This window comes from Fundulus heteroclitus, chromosome 8 (assembly GCF_011125445.2).
Source record: "Fundulus heteroclitus isolate FHET01 chromosome 8, MU-UCD_Fhet_4.1, whole genome shotgun sequence".
Taxonomy (NCBI): Eukaryota; Metazoa; Chordata; class Actinopteri; order Cyprinodontiformes; family Fundulidae; genus Fundulus; species Fundulus heteroclitus.
In genome coordinates, this window is record NC_046368.1 from 6,733,036 (window position 1) to 6,753,093 (window position 20,058).

At 37.3% G+C, this 20,058-nt stretch overlaps 1 protein-coding gene across 2 annotated transcripts in view; it reads left to right on the forward strand.

Annotated features, from left to right (window-relative positions):
• Positions 1-17,083, forward strand: part of pip5k1ba (phosphatidylinositol-4-phosphate 5-kinase, type I, beta a) — a 38,040-nt gene extending 20,957 nt beyond the window's left edge. The window contains exons 6-15 of one of the 2 annotated variants that reach the window (XM_036140015.1): positions 1,595-1,894; positions 6,909-7,093; positions 7,624-7,704; positions 10,899-10,947; positions 11,024-11,108; positions 11,206-11,343; positions 11,422-11,509; positions 11,646-11,742; positions 15,317-15,387; positions 16,860-17,083. In XM_036140015.1, the coding sequence (XP_035995908.1) occupies positions 1,595-1,894; positions 6,909-7,093; positions 7,624-7,704; positions 10,899-10,947; positions 11,024-11,108; positions 11,206-11,343; positions 11,422-11,509; positions 11,646-11,742; positions 15,317-15,355 (1,062 nt within the window). In that variant the 3' untranslated portion in view covers positions 15,356-15,387; positions 16,860-17,083. The remainder of the gene's footprint in view (positions 1-1,594; positions 1,895-6,908; positions 7,094-7,623; positions 7,705-10,898; positions 10,948-11,023; positions 11,109-11,205; positions 11,344-11,421; positions 11,510-11,645; positions 11,743-15,316; positions 15,388-16,859) is intronic. The other variant, XM_036140016.1, reaches the window with a different exon arrangement.
• The last annotated feature ends 2,975 nt before the right edge of the window (positions 17,084-20,058 follow it).

Sequence of the window (20,058 nt, forward strand, 5' to 3'; positions counted from 1 at the left end):
AAAGACAGGGAAAAAATAAATAAAAATAAGTAAATAAATAAATAAGACAAAACAAGGAAAACCTGTTAAAATATGATCAAAAAAAGATTCATATAGAATACAGACATGAAAAATAAAAAAAGACAAAAACATACACTGCAAAAAGGGAACTAAAGGTAAGTGAAATTTTCTTGAAATCAGTGAATATTTCCTTGATTAAAGCAGGTAAATAAGACTATTTGCCAATGGAATAAGATTTTTGCACTTAAAATAAGAACACTTCATCTCCATCATCTTATCTTAAGTGCAGGATATCTAATTATCTTATTTTAGGGGGTAAAAATACTCATTCAATTGGCAAATAATCTTATTTAGCTCCTCAAATCAAGGAAAAATACACTCATTTCAAGAAATTTTTACTTACTTGTAGTTCCCTTTTTGCAGTGTACAACAACATTAAAGCTCAAATTATTCATCAGTTAAAGGCATACATAAGCAGATATCCAGGCATGACAGTGTCACTATAATAATTGGTTGAATTCACAACTCAAGTGTGGTTCCCTCCAGGAATCTTATTTTTCCTTTTACTTAAATGTTTCAGGTCATAGTTTTTTTTTTAATATTTGACAATTATCAGAATAAAAACTAAAGGCTGATTAAGATCAAGATTTATTATAAGAAAAATAAGCCAAACAGACTTGGCACTAAGAATAATAATGGCCTGTCATAGTTGATGGAACTTGATAAACTTTGGTCTCTAACATTCATCCGTCAGTTTGTGACGTTATTGTCAAGCGCCCTTGAATTATGCAGCAAGATAACGTTTTAAAGGAAAACAGAAAATCCACCTCTGAAGGGCTGAAAGCAAAAACTAAGTAAGGATTTGAATGTCCTAGTCAAACTTAAACTTAAATCTGATAGAGATCCAATTACATTACCGTAAGAGAGCTGTTTATGGTCACTACTCCTATAAAGGAGCTTAGTTAAAACAATTTTCACAAGGCTTTGTAACCTCCACTGTGCTGTAAAAGACTCTTTGACCATTATCATGTTGCCATGTGTTGCTGCCAGGTGTAGCAAATGCAGTCAAGGTTAGGTTGGTTTAAATAAATAAAATTATTAATTGAAAGCTGTTTTTTATTTAATCAGTTAACTTAATTTACTATCATTTGTTTGATGATCTGAAACAAACCAGACGACTCTCTGGTGAGATTCAGAAACAGTTGAAGCTGCAACAAGAGAACTAAAAATAAGGAAAATTTTCTTGAAATGAATGTGTTTCTCCTTGATTTGAACAGGTAAATAAGATTATTTGCCAATAGAATAAGATTTTTGCACTTAAAATAGGAACAATTCATCTCCATCATCTTATTTCAAGTGTGGTATATATAATTATCTTGTTTTAGGGGTAAAAATACTCATTCCATTGGCAGATAATTTTATTTAACTGCTCAAATCTAGTTTGACAACAGACAATAAATGTGCGGGCAAGCGGGCAAACACATCTTTCTGGCGAATTGTCTGTATGTAACATTTATTTAAAAAAAAAAATCAACAAAATACACCTAAAAAGTTCATCTCTTTATGTGTTCTTCCTTGTTTTTCCTTTTGGCAGAATCTGAATCAGAACCCGAGGACGTTGTTGCCCAAGTTTTACGGCCTTTACTGCATCCAGTGCGGCGGCGTCACGGTGCGAGTGGTGGTGATGAACAATGTTCTGCCACGAGCCATGAAGATGCACTTCAAGTACGACCTGAAGGGCTCCTCATACAAACGCCGCGCGTCACGTAAAGAGCGCGTGAAGAACTCACCCACCTACAAAGACCTGGACTTCCAGGAGATGCACCAGGACGGCCTGTACTTTGACCCAGACACCTACAGTGCTTTGATTAAGACCCTGCAAAGAGACTGCCGGGTAAGTTTGCATTAACAGCTTTATTTGTATTATGGAAAAAAAAGTCTAACAGAGTTGATTTTTAAATTTAGTTTTTTTGTGATTATTCTCAATGATAATAATCTGAGCTGAACAGACAATATAGAATGTTGAACAAAAGTAAAACAAGAATAGACCCTTGAGGAGCTCCGCTTGTGATTGTTGGTCTCTCAGATGTATAATTGCCAATTAACACAAAGTATCCCCTGCCTGCCAAATGAGATCTGGACCAACCTAGCACAGTGACAGCTAATCATTCCAATTTTCCACTTTATTTAGGCAACAGCAACTTAAAGCAAAGTCTTTTCATGACTGAATTTTATCCATCTAAAACCGGGGTCTGCAACCTGTGGCTTAGGAGCCACAAGTGGCTCTTTAGTCCTGTACTGTGTCTCTTAATAACTTTCACTAAATATGATAAGGTTTGAGCAATACTTTAAAATCTATAGGTGATAAATGAATGCTGTTTTTCACACCAATAATGTAAGGAATATTTTTTGTAGGGTAATTTTTTTTTTTATCTTCTGGTTGATATTACGTGCGTTTTTGGTGTTGTTTCTATGAAAAAAAAGGTAAATGTTGCATTAAATATAATGTATTCATTCTCTTACACTGCAAAAAGGGAACTAAAAGTAGATCATATTTTCTTCAAATGAGTAAATTTGTCTTCAAACTTAGCAGGTAAATAAGATTATCTGCCAATGGAATGTGTATTTTGACCCCTAAAATAACCTCATTAGATATCTGCACTTGAAATTAGATGATGGAGATGAAATGTTCTTATTTTAAGTGCACTGGGAGATGATTTAAACTAGCCTGCTCAAATCAAGGACAAATACAATCATTTTAGTTCCCTTTTTGCAGCGGTGTAAGAATCCAATGTTTTTCTTTATTTAATAAGCTTAGAAAATTGTTATTTTATTTAAAAAAGCGTAACATATTTCTTGTATTAAATATTGTAAAAAGTGGTAATTAGGTTTTGGAGGCTCACTTAGCCTTTGTGGCTCTAAAGAAATTCTTATTAGCTGGCCCAAAGGCAAAAATGGCTCCTCGGGTTGTAAAGGTTGCTGACCCCTGATCTAAAAAAAAAAAAAAAAAAAAAAATCTAAACCGTTACAGTTATAAACACTTGTTTATATTGACACATATTTCCATAACTGCGTCAAAGTAAAAGGTTGCTGAATACTAAGGTGAGCTGTTTGAAAAACCTTTCATAAAACTGTTTTAAAAAATGTAATGCAGTGTTTGTTGCAAACTGAAAGGTTTCACCTTTTAGTTGTTTTAGACTAAAGGTTGGAGATACAACTACTCTGCGTAGGTGGACACATGGTTTTCAAAACTTAATATAATAAAAATATTATGTGCATTATGTGCATTTCTATTTTACCCCCATGTAATCTGAAAGCCTTAAAGAAAATCCTGTTTAGCCAAGGCACTGAAGAAACCCTTTAATTAGCTAATAGAATCCAGCAGAGTGTAATTTATTCTCAGTATAAACCCAGCTGTTCTGTGAAGGCCTCAGAGGAGAACAGTGGAGAGCAAACAGCATCATGAAGATCAGGGAAGCATGATGTTCTAAAACAGTAAAGCTTCAAACATCTCACAGGGCAGCCATAATCTCACAGTGGAAAATGTATGAGAAAGCTGCAAGATAGGAGAACTTTTTTAAAGTACATCAGTAGGAGAGACTCAGAAGTTTTCAGAAGGTACATTTTGACCTCATGTTGCCACTTCGTTTAAGATCAAGTGGTTGAAACCACTTGTGGACCAACTTGCCATATGGTCCTTATGTCAACATTTGTCCTGAAGGGAGCGATACAAACTGATTGCATGGCTCACTAATAGGAATAAATCTAGGCTTACATGGCAATATTCATTAGTTGGAGATGCAGTTGTGTAAGAGAAGCAGCAGCTGGTGCTTATTTCCATTATCAACTCATTTCAGCTGCTTGTTGTTCCCATGAAATTCCCCAGGCCCCAACACTCAAAGAAATTGAGTTTGAGTCGTATTTGCTTGGTTGTTCAATCAACTTATCGCTTCAGTTCGCAGCAGGGTTTAACTCCTTGCTCGTTGCTGCTCTGAGCTAAGCCGACTATCGCTGCACAATTCCCCCCGCTTTGATAAAGCAACGCAATCACAGCAGAGCAGTATACTGATCTGTGCACCAGTCGCTTATTCTCTAACTGTTTTGACGCCGACATCAGTTCCTGCCTGTTATTTTATTTTACAACAATGGTCAGTTGATTAAGGATTAACACCCAACAGGGCGAAACACCTGACAGACGATCAGGCCGAACAGCTCTAACTGGTTGGCTGTATAACATCAGTTTGTGTGTTAGGTAACTCAGTGTACTAAGAGCCTCTTTTGTTTGCTGGGGTTACCTCATCAAATCAGAGTTTTGGTCTGAGACTGGAGGCTTAGAGCATACTGTACTTTTGGTTTGCAGAAAAAGAGCTTTAACTTTTTTAAACTTTAATACCAGCTTACTTCGCTCCAAGGTCCATTTTCTAACTTTTTTCATTTAGGAATCCTTCAAACACAATACAATGTTAAAGATCGTCAAGAACTTGCACTCTTTATCCCTGTTTGAGCCTGATTTCTTAAAATGTGGAGCCCATATCACACTGTATGATGTAAGTTTCAATAGATGCTTTTATATGGATACTATGTCCACAAGGAAGCTGAATCAAGTCACAAAAGTATAAACAGAAATATCGTCTTAACACTAAATGGAGAAGAAGTGATGGTCTCAAGATGGAGACGGAGGAAGAAAAGGAAATAGGTAATTGGTCCAAGCAGCAGCCAGATTGAATGATTTTTCCACAACATTTTTGAAAAATACTGGTCGGCCACGGTCACGATCAGCCAAATAATCCTCACAATCAAATATTTTTGTGGTATTCTTTTAACAAAAAAAAGATGTTGTCTATGATGGCAAGAAATCGATAAAACATGACATTAGCTGCTATCAACTTATTCACACATCTTTCTCCTAGTATTTGTTTGGATAAATAGATTAGATATAAAATTAGGCAGACTGCAGGGAGATCTGCATTTAATAAAAACAAAAGAACAAACATGTACATATACATATTATACGTGTACACAGAATTGGGTAGAATTGAGCTCAGAACAAATGAGAATGAAGTGAACTTTTTGGAGTCATGCTAATGCTAACAAAAGACATGCTAGCAGCTGCTCAGAGTCAGGTTGGCCACTAATCTGTGTCAAGCTAACGGCGAACCATAGCCAAGGTGCTAACAGATACCAACGGTCATGCTAACAGCTGCTCAGAGTCAAACTACCAACTAATCTGAGTCATACTAACAGTGAATTTAAATTTAAATAAAAACTAATCCAAATCAATAAGCTAGCTAGCAGCTAGTTAGCAGCTAGTTAGCAGCTAGTTAGCAGCTAGTTAGCAGCTAGTTAGCAGCTAGTTAGCAGCTAGTTAGCTATTATCCAGTCTGTGATATGCTAAAATTACTGTGGTCAAAATTGTTGTCAGATTTGGCAGTTTTTGCTTCTTTTGAACATGTTGGCCTGTAATAAATAGCCTTGGGTGGCTTATTAAAATTTGGGCTGCTTTTCTCAACATTTGGAGAGCTTTTAGCTAGTAGCTACTATTCATAGGAGTATTCTATCACTATAGTCATGGTGTGGCAGAAAAGTTAAATAAATTTCACATTTTAATAAAATGCCATTTCCTTGCACTCAATTGTTTCTTACTTAATTTATTTTGAAATGTCTATGTCCAGCCTAACATAATCAAGGATTAACAGTAATTGGTTAATAACTGTCACTATGAAAGATTATCGTCAATTATAAATTCCCTAAAGATTGATCCACACTGTGTGAGAGGAACAAAGAAAAAAAATTAGTATTTAGTTAGATATATAACTCATGTTGTTTTTTTGTGGTTGCTATGATGACATGATTTGTAAAGTGATCATTGTGTGTAGGTTAGCTATTTGGCTTCCTGGGTGCACATTTTATGGGGAGCATGTATGTGCAACCTATTTTTCTTTGCCTTAGTTATAACAGCGTGTTCTTCATTATGCGTTCAGTAGTTATTCACTTTTAATGTGATTTCAAGAGAGGTTGAGATTTGGACAGTTTTTTTTTTTTACATTGTGTTTGGGCTGGAAACTGTCAGGCCGGTTTGGCAACCCTGTTGACTACTGTTTGCATAAGCCATTGAGATCCTATAAACCAAATATCATGCACTGATAGAGAGATTTCAGAGTACAATGTGGACATTGTCCATTTTAACTATAAAGTTTTGACTTTGTATATATCGTACAAATATTATTATAATTATAGTATTACAGCCATAATTGAATCCACGATCAGAATCAAGCTAACAGATAGTCAGAAGTCAAGCAAACACTCAATTTAAGGTTAGATCAAGAGATATTTTTCCCACAGTTTAAAACGACTTAAACCTTTCCAACAGTTTGACCAGGTTCTACATAGTTTGTAGTTTTATACCCAGTCTCTTTTTTATAATATAATATTTTTTTTCTTTCTCAGTCACATATCATCCATGGTAGAAAGGTAATCATACATGCTGGGGCTGCCAATTCTGGATCTGATTGGCTAAATCCGTCAGAAGTGTGTTTTTAAAGTTTTATGTGATCTGAGTCAGACTAATTTTGTTATGTGTAACAAAACAAAAGTCTGTCGTTTTCAGTAAACAGGAAAATAGAAAACATCGAGAATGTACACGGACGTCTTGTACACTAGTGGAAACAAGAAAAAACATTTAAAAACGTAACTGTTAAAATCTTTTAGATCTTAGATGGCCGACATTTGCTGTTAAGATTAATGATTGGAGAGTTTGACGGGAGAATTCCCCCTTATGCTCCAGACTGGATATACTTCCAACTCGCAACGAATTTGAACCAAATTTTCAAAAAGGGCAACGGAAATTTAAGTTTAGTCTAAGTTCCATATTTAATGTGCCAACTTAAGCTTAACTTCTGGCTCATCAGGTACTTGAGAGCTTCAAGATCATGGACTACAGTCTTCTGTTGGGGATTCACGTGTTGGACAGGAAGCCACTGAGCAGAGGAAACAGATGTGACAGCAGAAGAGGACAGAAAGTACTTTACTCCACCGCCCTCGAGTCCATCCAGGGGAATGTGAAGGACCCAGAACCGGTGGCAGATGATGACACGTGAGCAAAATAAATAAATAAATAAATAAAACATTCAGAATTTCTTTGGATGACAAAAGTGTGGATTTGATGCAACCATTATTGTCTAATCTAGGGGTCACCAACCTTTTTGAAACTGAGAGCTCCCAGTACTGACCTTTGAACTGGAAGAGTCAGAGTTCACCTTAACTTTATGTAAAATAAATGTATTTTTCCTACTTTACTATAGATATTATTCTTTTTAAATCTTTATAAATGCAACTGTGAATAAACAGGAAGAGTAACAGAATAAAATAAAGATTTAGATGCAGCTCACTTTTGGGTTATGCTGTTTTTAGAACAGCGTCGTGGGCTCCACATGTCGTCCTCGGGGGGGGGGGGGGGGGACTACCCTGTCGCCCCCCCCCCCCCCCCCCCATGGGTCACCAACATTGGCGGACACAATGTTGGTGACCCCTGCTCTAATCCAGCTGATGTTGCAATTAAATGTATTTTTTAAAAATGATTTTAATACGCAAATGATTCTGAATAATAATAATTTCTCTTTGCAGACTGGGTGGAATTCCTGCAAAACACAAAGATGAGAACCTGCTCATCTTTTTAGGAATCATTGATATCCTTCAGTCGTACAGGTATTACACAAAAACATAATATACAGAACAACTGGATGCTTTTGGAACATATTTAGTGTATTTTCCAATAACACTGTAGCTGTGATGTTACAATTTTTCCAATGTGTAAAATGAGATAACTTATGGTCTTGTAATGCCTTAGCAAACAGAGAACCCAATATTAAAATATTTATCAGCATATTGCCAGCTCTGAAGCTGGCAATATGCTGATGGTTCTGGGCAGAAGCACACAGGCAACTCTGGGCAAACGTACAGAGGCTGATCTGTGCAGGTGCGCAGCGATGGCTCTGGGAAATCGAAAAAGAAAAGAACCTGGTCGGAAGTCTGGCGAGGAGGAGCGCTAGCGCTCTACACAGACATGAGGCCTGTGAGAGTCCAGTTTAAAAAAGGCAGGTTAACAGCAGGAGTAGGTAGCAAACTTAACGAGCTGATGCCAGAGGATCACAGGTGAAGCAGATTATGATAATTAGGAGGTGCAGGAGGAGAGCGAGGGAGCACGATGCAAAAAGGGACCTAAAAATAAGTAAAAATTTCTTGAAATTAGTGTATTTTTCCTTGATTTGAGCAGGTAGATAAGACTATTTGCCAATAGAATGAGATTTTTGCACCTAAAATGGAAACAATTCATCTCTAAAATAACATAATTATACATCCAGCACTTGAAATAAGACGATGGAGATGAATTGTTCCTATTTTAAGTGCAAAAGTTTTATTCCATTGGCAAATAGTCTTATTTACCTGCTCTAATCAAGGAAAATTACAATGATTTCAAGAAAATTTCACTCACTTTTAGTTCTGTTTTTGCAGTGCAGACAGCCGGTCAAACTCATAACAGGCCTTCATTTAAAAACTTCTTACTAAGTAAAGATTCATGAAAGACTCCCAACAGCAAAAATATTCAAGGGTTACACATAATCCTCCTGGTATCATAAAATACTGAAGCAGAAATTGTTCTGCAGAACTTTTTTTTTGTAACAGACCATGAAGGGAGGTGGCTAACATTCCTGCAGCATGATACTGCCACCACCATGCCACACAGTCTGTGCCTAATTATCTAAACTACTGGTTCCAACTCTTATGCGATCATAAAATCAAATATTTTGAGAAACCATCATCCCAAGTTTGGTCATGCATAAGCAACATTTCTCAAATGTGCTAACATGCAGGCTGGTGTGCACATTTCTTTAGCCTCTTATTTACACTTTCCTTTCCCACCGTCAAACTTTCTTGCTGTCACTTAAAGCGACTCTTTAGGCAAGGCAAATTTATTTATATAGCACAATTCAGTACAGAGACAATGCAAAGTGCTCTATATGATTAAAATATAGGAAAATAAATGTAGAAATGTAGAAACAAAAAAAAGAACATCAAAAACAGTAAAACAGTTTAACTAGAACAGTCAAAGGTAATCCTGAACAAATGTGTTTTTAATCTTGATTTAAAGGAACTCAGGCTTTCAGCACTTTTCCAGTTTTCTGGAAGTTTGTTCCAGATAAGTGGAGCATAGGAACTAAATGCTGCTTCTCCATGTCTGGTTCTGGTTCTGGTTCTGGTTCTGCAGAGCAGGCTGGAGCCAGAAGACCTGAGTGGTCTGGAGGGTTGATGCCCTGATAACAAGTCTGTGATGGATTTAGGTTCTAATTCAGGGATTTATAGACTAACAGAAGGATTTTAAAGTCTATTCTCTGAGATCCAGGGAGCCATGGAAGGACTTCAGAACCGGGTCCATGTTCTCTACGTTCTTAGTCTTAGTGGAAGGACTTCAGAACCGGGTCCATGTTCTCTACGTTCTTAGTCTTAGTGGAAGGACTTCAGAACCGGGTCCATGTTCTCTATGTTCTTAGTCTTAGTGGAAGGACTTCAGAACCGGGTCCATGTTCTCTAAGTTCTTAGTCTTGGTGAGGACTTCAGAACCGGGTCCATGTTCTCTACGTTCTTAGTCTTAGTGGAAGGACTTCAGAACCGGGTCCATGTTCTCTACGTTCTTAGTCTTAGTGGAAGGACTTCAGAACCGGGTCCATGTTCTCTACGTTCTTAGTCTTAGTGAGGACTTCAGAACCGGGTCCATGTTCTCTACGTTCTTAGTCTTAGTGGAAGGACTTCAGAACCGGGTCCATGTTCTCTACGTTCTTAGTCTTAGTGAGGACTTCAGAACCGGGTCCATGTTCTCTACGTTCTTAGTCTTAGTGAGGACTTCAGAACCGGGTCCATGTTCTCTACGTTCTTAGTCTTAGTGAGGACTTCAGAACCGGGTCCATGTTCTCTACGTTCTTAGTCTTAGTGAGGACTTCAGAACCGGGTCCATGTTCTCTACGTTCTTAGTCTTAGTGGAAGGACTTCAGAACCGGGTCCATGTTCTCTACGTTCTTAGTCTTAGTGGAAGGACTTCAGAACCGGGTCCATGTTCTCTACGTTCTTAGTCTTAGTGGAAGGACTTCAGAACCGGGTCCATGTTCTCTACGTTCTTAGTCTTAGTGAGGACTTCAGAACCGGGTCCATGTTCTCTACGTTCTTAGTCTTAGTGGAAGGACTTCAGAACCGGGTCCATGTTCTCTACGTTCTTAGTCTTAGTGAGGACTTCAGAACCGGGTCCATGTTCTCTACGTTCTTAGTCTTAGTGAGGACTTCAGAACCGGGTCCATGTTCTCTACGTTCTTAGTCTTAGTGAGGACTTCAGAACCGGGTCCATGTTCTCTACGTTCTTAGTCTTAGTGAGGACTTCAGAACCGGGTCCATGTTCTCTACGTTCTTAGTCTTAGTGGAAGGACTTCAGAACCGGGTCCATGTTCTCTATGTTCTTAGTCTTAATGAGGACTTCAGAACCGGGTCCATGTTCTCTACGTTCTTAGTCTTAGTGGAAGGACTTCATAACCGGGTCCATGTTCTCTACGTTCTTAGTCTTAGTGGAAGGACTTCAGAACCGGGTCCATGTTCTCTACGTTCTTAGTCTTAGTGAGGACTTCAGAACCGGGTCCATGTTCTCTACGTTCTTAGGCTTAGTGAGAAAGTAAGACTAAGATTTGATTTAGGCGATTTGATGTTTAAGAGTCGTTTAAATTTGATCAAACTACTTTATTGGTGCACACTGTGTTCTGGGACACACGTCTCATTTGAAAAGGATAAATGGATGAAAACGAACGTGCATCAAGCCCCTAATAGTCTTTGACGAGTTTTTTTTTTTCTGTTCTTCTCAGGTTCATTAAGAAGGTGGAACACTCCTGGAAGGCTCTTGTACACGACGGGGTGCGTCTTCAAAACTGTGCATCTGTTTTGTCCGCTGAGCGAAGAGTTCTTCCTGACTTTTTCTTTTCCATTTCAGGACACGGTGTCAGTCCACAGGCCATGTTTCTACGCAGATAGGTTTTTAAAATTCATGAGCACAACCGTATTCAGAAAGCTTCATCGTAAGTTTTGGCTTTTGGGAAAACTCCTCCTTTCTCTGCCTTGCATCAGGAGCCGGTTTGTATTACATGCGTGCTTCCTTTATATTTTATATATTAGCTTTAAGAGGAGCATCTTCAAAAAGGAAAAGGAGTTCCCTCCATGCAGGAAAGGCATCTTCTCAGGAGTTTCTGTCCACGCAGAGGGAGAAGAAGGAGGAGAAGAGGGCCCAAAGCATGGATAACCTGGATGGAAACTGTAAATAGAGCATTACGACTATTTTAAAAAATATTCTACTTTTCCTCCTTTCTGATTCACGGTTTGGCGTCTCAACAGTTTACAGTTCCTCCAAACAACCAGATCTTCTTCCCAAATCTGCTCTTACCGAGTCCATCCAAAACGATGAAGAGGACGCTGAGAACAGGTACGTGGTTTGTGTCGCTCTCGTGTGTTAACGCTGCACCTTCACATCCAGTTGTTTTCAAGAGGAATAGCAAAAAAAAATAAAAAAATTAAATAAAACTAGATTATCAGTTTGTTTGATTTTTTTTCTCTCATAGTGAAGATCGGCGGGACTCCAGTTCAACTTTGGCTCTGGATGACCCGCTGCCGTCCCTCAGCAGAAGCCAGTCAGACTCCGAGCTGGACGTTTATTTGGTATGAAACGTTTTTATTCACAATTCTAAATGCAAAATCTCACCAAGGCTTTAATCGATGACAAACGGCGTATCTGTGATAGGTTAAGCCTTTTTGCCAAATCCAACGCTGCAGACGGTCTTATCACTCGTACTTGATGGGAGAAGTTAAATTGAGACTCATTTATAATTCAATATTATTAGATTGTTTTTCAATCTCTAATGGCTTTATTATAATAATTTTGCCTTGCAAAAGCATTCATACCCCTTGGATCTTTACACATTTGTCGCATTTTGTTGGGATTTTATGTGATGGATCATCACTAAGAGGTGAATATTTGGGATGTGGAAGAAAGAAAAAGGTTTTAATTGTTTGTTTATATGAAAACTCTTTAAGTGCCCCTCAGTCAGTAGTTTGTGGAACATCTTTCCATTTTACGTTACGGCTGCTGGTCTTTTGGGGCCAGGTCTCTCACTGCTTTAGCACATTTAGAGCCTGGAGATTTGCCAACACCTCTTTGTAAAATCCCTCAAGCTCAGCCAGACTGAATGGAGAACATCTGTGACATCAGCCTCTAGTCCTGCCACAGATAATCGTTTGGACTCGAGTCAAACTCCAGCACATGAAGATGCTTTGATCTGAACCGTCCCATTTGTGTCTCAGGCTGGTGGTCTGGCTTGGAGGTGAACCTCCACCCTGGTCTCAGATCTTCTGCACCATCTAACGGGTTTTATTCCAGGATTGTCCTAGATTTAGCTCCACCCACCTTTGCATAACCAAGGACATAATCATGTCCCTCCTGAGGAGCAGCATCCCCACAGCATGACGCTGCCACCACCTTGTTTCCCTTTGTTGGTGTGTTCAGGGTGCGTCTCCTACATGACTTACAGGAAACTGCAAAAAAAGACCTCCTAGGTCCGATAACTGATAGTTCTTTGACAGCTTCTCCCACCTGAGCTGTACAGGACTGTCTCAGAAAATTAGAATATTGTGATAAAGTTCTTTATTTTTCTGTAATGCAATTAAAAAAACATGAAATGTCATACATTCTGGATTCATCACAAATCAACTGAAATATCGCAAGCCTTTTATTGTTTTAATATCGCTGATTATGGCGTACAGCTGAAGAAAACTCAAAAATCCTATCTCAAAATATTAGAATATTTCCTCAGACCAAGTAAAAAAAAAAAATTATAACAGCAAAACAAAATCAAACATTTGAAAATGTCCATTAATGCACTCAGTACTTGGTTGGGAATCCTTTTGCACAGATTAGTGCATCAATGCGGCGTGGCATGGAGGCAATCAGCCTGTGGCATTGCTGAGGTGTTATGGATGCCCAGGATGCTTCAATAGCGGCATTTAGCTCATTTGCATTGTTGGCTCTGGTGTCTTTCAGCTTCTTCTTCACAATAGCCCACAAATTCTCTATGGGGTTCAGGTCAGGGGAATTGGCAGGCCAATCAAGGACAGTAATGCCATGGTCAGTACACCAGTTACTGTGAGAATCTGATGTCGTCTCTTAACCACTACCATACTTGTGATTTAGTTTACTGAACCAAGCTGAGTGTTTTTCAAGGCTCAGGAAACCCTGCAGTGTTTCCAGTTAATTAGACGATTCAAGTGATTAGTTGAATAGCCTACTAGTATACTTTTTCACGATATTCTAATATTTTGAGATAGGATATTTGAGTTTTCTTCAGCTGTAAGCCATAATCAGCGATATTAAAACAATAAAAGGCTTGCCATATTTCAGTTGATTTGTAATGAATACAGAATGTATGACATTTCATGTTTTTTAATTGCATTACACAAAATAAAGAACTTTATCACAGTATTCTAATTTTCTGAGACAGTCCTCTATAGCTCTACAGCTCCTCCAGAGTCCTCATAGGCCTTTTGCTTGCTTCTCTCATGAATGCTCTCCTGTGGGTTTAGGTGGACCTTCATATCTTGGTAGTCCCGGCAGATTGTCAGAGCTTGAGACGTTGTTGTAGAACCAGACCTGAACCAGAACTTTATTCCCAACCTGTCTGCTGGGTTTCATGGTGTTTTATGAGCCTGGTTGCTGTAAAGATGTGTAATGTTTCCTTCCACTTCACAATGGTGCACGACTTTGAGTTAGTCTTTCACACAAAATCCAAACGGGTAAAAACCTGGAAGGGTATGAATACTTTTGGTAAACTCTGCAGGCAAATTTACGACGGGGTGTCATGATGGGTCTTCACAAACTGAAATAACAAAAAACAGAAAAACATTTGTCTCTGGATCGAACGCAGACGTTAATCTGTGGCTTTGTGTTGGACAAAAACATAAAAAGCTCTGGAGTTTATTCAGTCTGTGGCTACGATATAATCTGATACAGTTTTTTAAATACACTTTTCAAAATTACAGATCTGGTCAGGATTGACACACAAAAAAAATCTAAACAAATGGCAAAACCTGGTCTTTAAAAAAAATACTCAGACCTTTCTAGACTTGCATAATAATGCAGGATAAGTTGATCTTTGAAGGACCAAGAAGGACATTTTGGTGAGTAAATTCTGGACTGAATTAAACATTCAAGCCCAACGTAATTATCATTTAAGCAGTAATCTGCAATAAATAAATAAATACATAAAAGTTGGGCTTTTTTATTGTATTATTTTTTAACTATTGGTGTGTATTTCTAGAGAAGAGTAAGAATTTGTGAATAATGGGGTTCCAAGCTTTTATTTGCAAACAGTTTGCATCGTTGTGCAGGTATTAGTTTTAGAAATGCAGAATGCCAGGAGATTCGATTTTTTTATATATCAATTTAAATAAATTTCCTCCACTTATTTTTCTTTATTTCTTAAAAAAAAAAAAAAAAAAAAAAATATATATATATATATATATATATATATATATATATATATATATATATATATATATATATATATATATATATATATATATATTATGTAATTACAAGTTTATTTGTAGTAGCCATTATCTTTCATCTTTGAAATTTTGCCTAATACCCACCAGTTAATGTGAAAAATGTTGCATGCGATTTATTTATCTTTTTTAAAGTTATGTTTCACAGAGTAAGAGTTTTTGCTCCTCGAACCAAAAAGTTATCTTGATTGGGATTGCTCCTTTATTCAGATGTTTTAAGACAGATTTTACACAAATGCAATGAGCTTCTTTAAATAATGCCACATTTTTATAAAAATGTGCATAAAAAAGACAAAAAACATTTTGTTCTGGCTGGATTTAAACGAGACAAAACTTTTCCAGTTTTAGCTTGGATGGGATTACAGAGAACATTATAACTCTTTTCTAAAAAACAGAATTCTTTATTTAGATAGAAAGCTGCGTGTCACTCATAATAGTAATAGAAATAACAATATTTTTGTTTATTTATTGTCATATAAGGCGAGAAGAAACCTGATTGCCCACTTTTAAAGAATAGTACTTCCATATATTTGTCAGGGGATATAAACGCTTCGGTTTCCCTTTTTATTTGTTGTTTTAGGCTTTGCGGCCGCCTTTTTAAAACCAGCCAACATTTTCAACTACATTCCAAAGTTGGTTTATCTCTTCACGAAATGTGGCCTTGATACATTTTCAGCCTCACACAGACTCACCCAGGCGACCCAGCTGGAGCTGATCACTCGTTTGTGTTGCAGTGTCCGTAAAAATGTAAGCATCAAATCACATCTACCACCACTTCCATTCACTTGTGTTTGTTCTTCTTCTCTGAACGTGGAGACGCTGAGGGTCTTCTGCGGGGGACTCGGTTTTCCCTGGACAAAAATTAGAAACACGTAGATTACACCCGGTGACTCATGATTAGTCAGCGGCCCCTCAGCCATCAGATGTCACTGTTAATGACGACGTCTTCCTGCTTATCACCCTCATGCAGTTTGTCGTATCATTAAAAGACTATCTCCTTTGATGAGGGTGGCTTTAGGGGGGGGGCAGAAAGTCCCGCTGTCATCATCGTCCTGTGACATCCGCCCCTGTGTGACTCAGCTCAGACCTTTTCTCTCATACTCTCCGTCCGCATCCAGCCTAAACGAAACCTTTCTGTGGATTCCCCCTTTTTTTTTTTTTTTTTTTTTCTGCAACGCTTTCTCTTACATAACCCTCAAATCCTCATTCAGGCTCGTATGACGCTGGTTTTCAGCCCTTATTAAGCAGTCCAGCTCTGTGGGAAGCCTGCAGACGTCCGAGTTAATCTGATCTCAGAGGCTCAGGCAAACCGCGGTAGAAACCAACAACTGGAACATGGATGCAAAGAGGAACCTCAGTCCCCCCCCCCTCACGCATTCCTGTATACTGGGGTTACCTATAAATTACTGTTCTTCCATGTCTCATTAATCTTGGGTTTAGTTGTAAATTTAAAGCTCATCGTGATTATATTCCCCCATTTTCGCCCCATTTTACTTCAATTTAAAGTGAGCCAGTATGGGCTGTGGATGTGATGGGTTTGAGGGTAACCTTTGTTACTTTAGCAGCTGTTATGGCCCAGGAAGAAATCTGTCACTGCACAGCATGAACAAGCTAATAATCTGCAACATACATGATCTTTCAATTAAAAAAAATCTAATTAAAGCTTTAAAAGTGATGGAAAAACACGACAATTGATTTGCAACCAACTCCACATTGATCTGAGTAAATTAGTTTATAGTTTTGAGATACAACAAAGAAACTAAGAAGTTTCTTCGTTTTAAAACAATAACCCTGCAGTTCAGAAAATTAACATCAACAACTAAAAACCCCAAAGTAATCAGCTGTGTAAAAAAAAAAGCAGATAAATGTCTTATAAATAAGAATTAATGAGTAAGAAGAAGAAACAAATGCCACTAGGGGGCGACAGCGCACACAAATTTGCAAAAGCTGTTATTATTTTGTCATGGAGTTAATACTTTTATAAGTTTGCAACAATTCTTTAAATAAAATTGCAGCAGCCACTAATTTAAAAGCAACAAATTGCACCAATAAAATCTAAGATAAGCCAATAATGTGAACTACAAGTCAGATTGTGAGATATGAGTCCCTGGGGTCAGGCAGTTGGGAAAATGTGTGTACGTTTCACTTAATGTTTTACAATTTGTGTTTTTTCTGTAAGATATTAACTAAGAGTTACATGTTTTTTTGCCCTTTTCCAGTGAGGAGGCACCTATATTTCCGTCTGACAACATGGAGATATCTTTTAAAAGACTACAAGCAGCAACATGCTGGATCTTGCTCTGTGCCTCTCTCTCTCGTCCTGATTTTCTGCGTCACCATCAGTTCGCCAAATCACTGTAAACCGCATTGTTCTACTATTAATAGAAGTGGTTGGAGTTTGTGTGTGTGTGGTTTCAGAAACGCTGTGCTGACAAAAAAGAAAAACAAAACAAAAAAACACTAAACTGCTACTGCTTCTTCCTCGTTCATAATTGTTCACTTTGCTGGACGTGAATACTTCATTTTTTTTTTCTTATCGTTTTCTTTTGCTTGATGTTCTTTGTTTTAGTTGCAGCATCCTCAGTGGCTGGATCCCTGAGGAAATGCTGTTCAGAGATGATTCTGCTGGTACCTCTAGTATCATAATGCAGATTTGACTGCCGGGCATTCCTACATAATGTATTTGACAGAGGGGATGCGCTCTCATTCACTTCCAGTATCATGCAAAAGTTTGGGTAGCACTACATAATACAGATTAACCTTTCCCTAAACTCACTATTCTGAGCTGGAACTTGCTATGTGCTTTCCTGAGACTTTCGGTAAGCACCATCTAGTTACTTTCCTGGGAATTACCAGTTATTGGACTGGAACTTTCCTGGAGCTTATCAGGCGTTTCCGGGGAACTATCGGGTATTTTCTTTAACTCCGACATGTCTTTTCCTAAACCTATAAAGCAGGGGTGTCAAACTCATTTTGGTTAAGGGGCCGCATTCAGCTTAATCTGATCTCAAGAGGGCTACACGAGTAAACTCATTGCAAGATTAAATAGAACTAATAAAAGTGGACTTGTTGTTGATTTTTATGTTAAATGAATTTCACTTTCACACAATATATTATGAATATCCTCAGCGTTTTTAAGAAAAGTATGTGCAATTTCAACAATACTTTTACTCGGTTAAACATTTACTTAAGTGCATTATGCATAAGAACTGATTACAGTGATTGTACAATGTTGAAAAACATTTATTCACATTTTTTGGAACTTAAAAACACTGTCCTGCATGACAAAATACATCAAACAGATAAAAATTAAGAAATTATTTAAAATCAATTTTCCACATTTGAAGCTCAGTGCTACCATCTGGTGATTAAAACACAGCGCCCCTCATGGACAATATAGGAACTACAGATTTTCAATTAAACGAAGTACATGTTTTTTTCAATAATTGTTTTATCATTCTCTTCCTATTATCTCCTCTTTCTTTCACCTTTTCTTTTTTTTCCTTGTTCTTCCGTTCCTCTCCTACTTTCCTATTGTAGTGTCCATATAATTTGAGATATTCCCTGCATGAATCATAATAAAACATGGTAAAGTTAACATTCATAAATCAAGCGGAGCACTATGGCAAAAGCCGTACTGCTCCACTTGTGAAAGTCAAATCAGATAAGCTCTTTTTGGCATTAAGACAACAATTCTTATTGCCACATTTTTTTTTTTTTTTTTTTATGATGATAATGCATTTAGCCACCGGGCCGGACTAAATTGTTCCGCGGGCCGTATGTTTGACACCCCTGCTATAAAGGTTGTTTCCAGGAACTTACCTGTTACTTTACTGATACAGATATGTTCCTGGAACCTTTTCCAGAACTACAAAATACTTTCTGTAACTTTACCAGAACATAGCGCTTTCACGGGACTCATTTATTAGTTGTTGTTTTTTAACACACATGATCAAACAGGGAAGTTCAATCTAATTTCCATAAAAGTTTCAGCAGGACTACCTGTTAAGTTCCAGTGAAGGTGTGGGCTGTATCATGTAGTGCTAATACAGTTTAAGGACTTATCATTTCTTTATATTTTCCTTCCAAGTAGCTACACTTTCTGGTATTTTTCTAATCTTGATCAATATCTCTCCAGGCTCTCTGAAGGTCTTGTTTTCAATTTCATGTTTTTTGTTTCTTTTAGTTCAGTGTGTAATTAAATTAAGTGCAACAGTTTCTGTTTTTTTTTTTTTTTTTTTTTTTTTTGCCCAGCAAAAGATGTTTTTCATCCTTCAGTTAATGTTCCAATGTTGTGGTCTTCAAACTGTGGTAGTCAGAAGAACTTTTTGTCCCTGTTATTTGTAGGAAAATAAAAAATAACTATTATACAACCCACAGAGAAAAAGGTAAACTGTTCAAACATTTGCATCACTGCAACATGAGAAGGTTCTCTGAAGAAGACCAGGAATCTGTATCAGCAGCTACTTACGTTGATTTCCAGCTATCGCTAACGTTAAAACTAGGATCTGGACATGAAGCCCAGTTTCACTGTGTTCCAGTTACAAGTTTTAAAACCAGTGGGATTGATATGTGATCAGGTTAACTATTACATACTAAAAAAAATAACTTTTGATATAGTGACAGACACATCATCAGCATTGTTTTACTTTGTAATCTAACTAAATAAATAGGAACACATTGTGCCTCTAAGATATCATGCTGCTATCTCAAAGCAGAAAAATTACTCTAAACTTAGACTGAAAATAAAAAAAGAACTGCCAAAGTCCAAAAAAAAAATAATAATCAGGACTGCTTTTAAAGATTAAATTGGTCTGACTGGAAAATACTAATGAATTTAGGAAAAATATTATTTCAAAAACCCAAACTTTATTTTGCGCTGTAATTTGGACACAACAGCATATTAGCATGCTAAATGTTAACATGCTACATAGGGCTAATCTACTGCATGCCAAGGTTTTGACTATTAGATCTTTATTGGAGTTAAAATCTTACTTTCTGCCTGTTTGTGTTCTCTTTTGGTATATTTTCAAAGGTCCAATTCAAGAATTCAAAACACAGGGTTTGTTTGTTAGCGACCATAGTTAAGCTAAGTGCTTTAAGAAAGTCAACAACCTTTAGCCCTATCATAATAATAATCACTTAAAACGTTTATAGCCTAGCTTCGTGGAAGCCAAATGCAAAGATTCAGGGATACATCAATTTAAACAGTACAATATTTTTGTTTTCTTTTGTTCTTTGTTTAGAAATAAATTTGAAATGTTAGCCTAGCATGCCATATGTTAGCATGCTAAACTGTGTTTGATTTATTGTTACTGTTTAAGCCTGATGGCGTTTTAAAACAGCTGTACTTTGTGACCTGAACAGATTTGTAAATGTCTGCATAGTAACACATTTTTGTAAGAAAATGTATTTGAT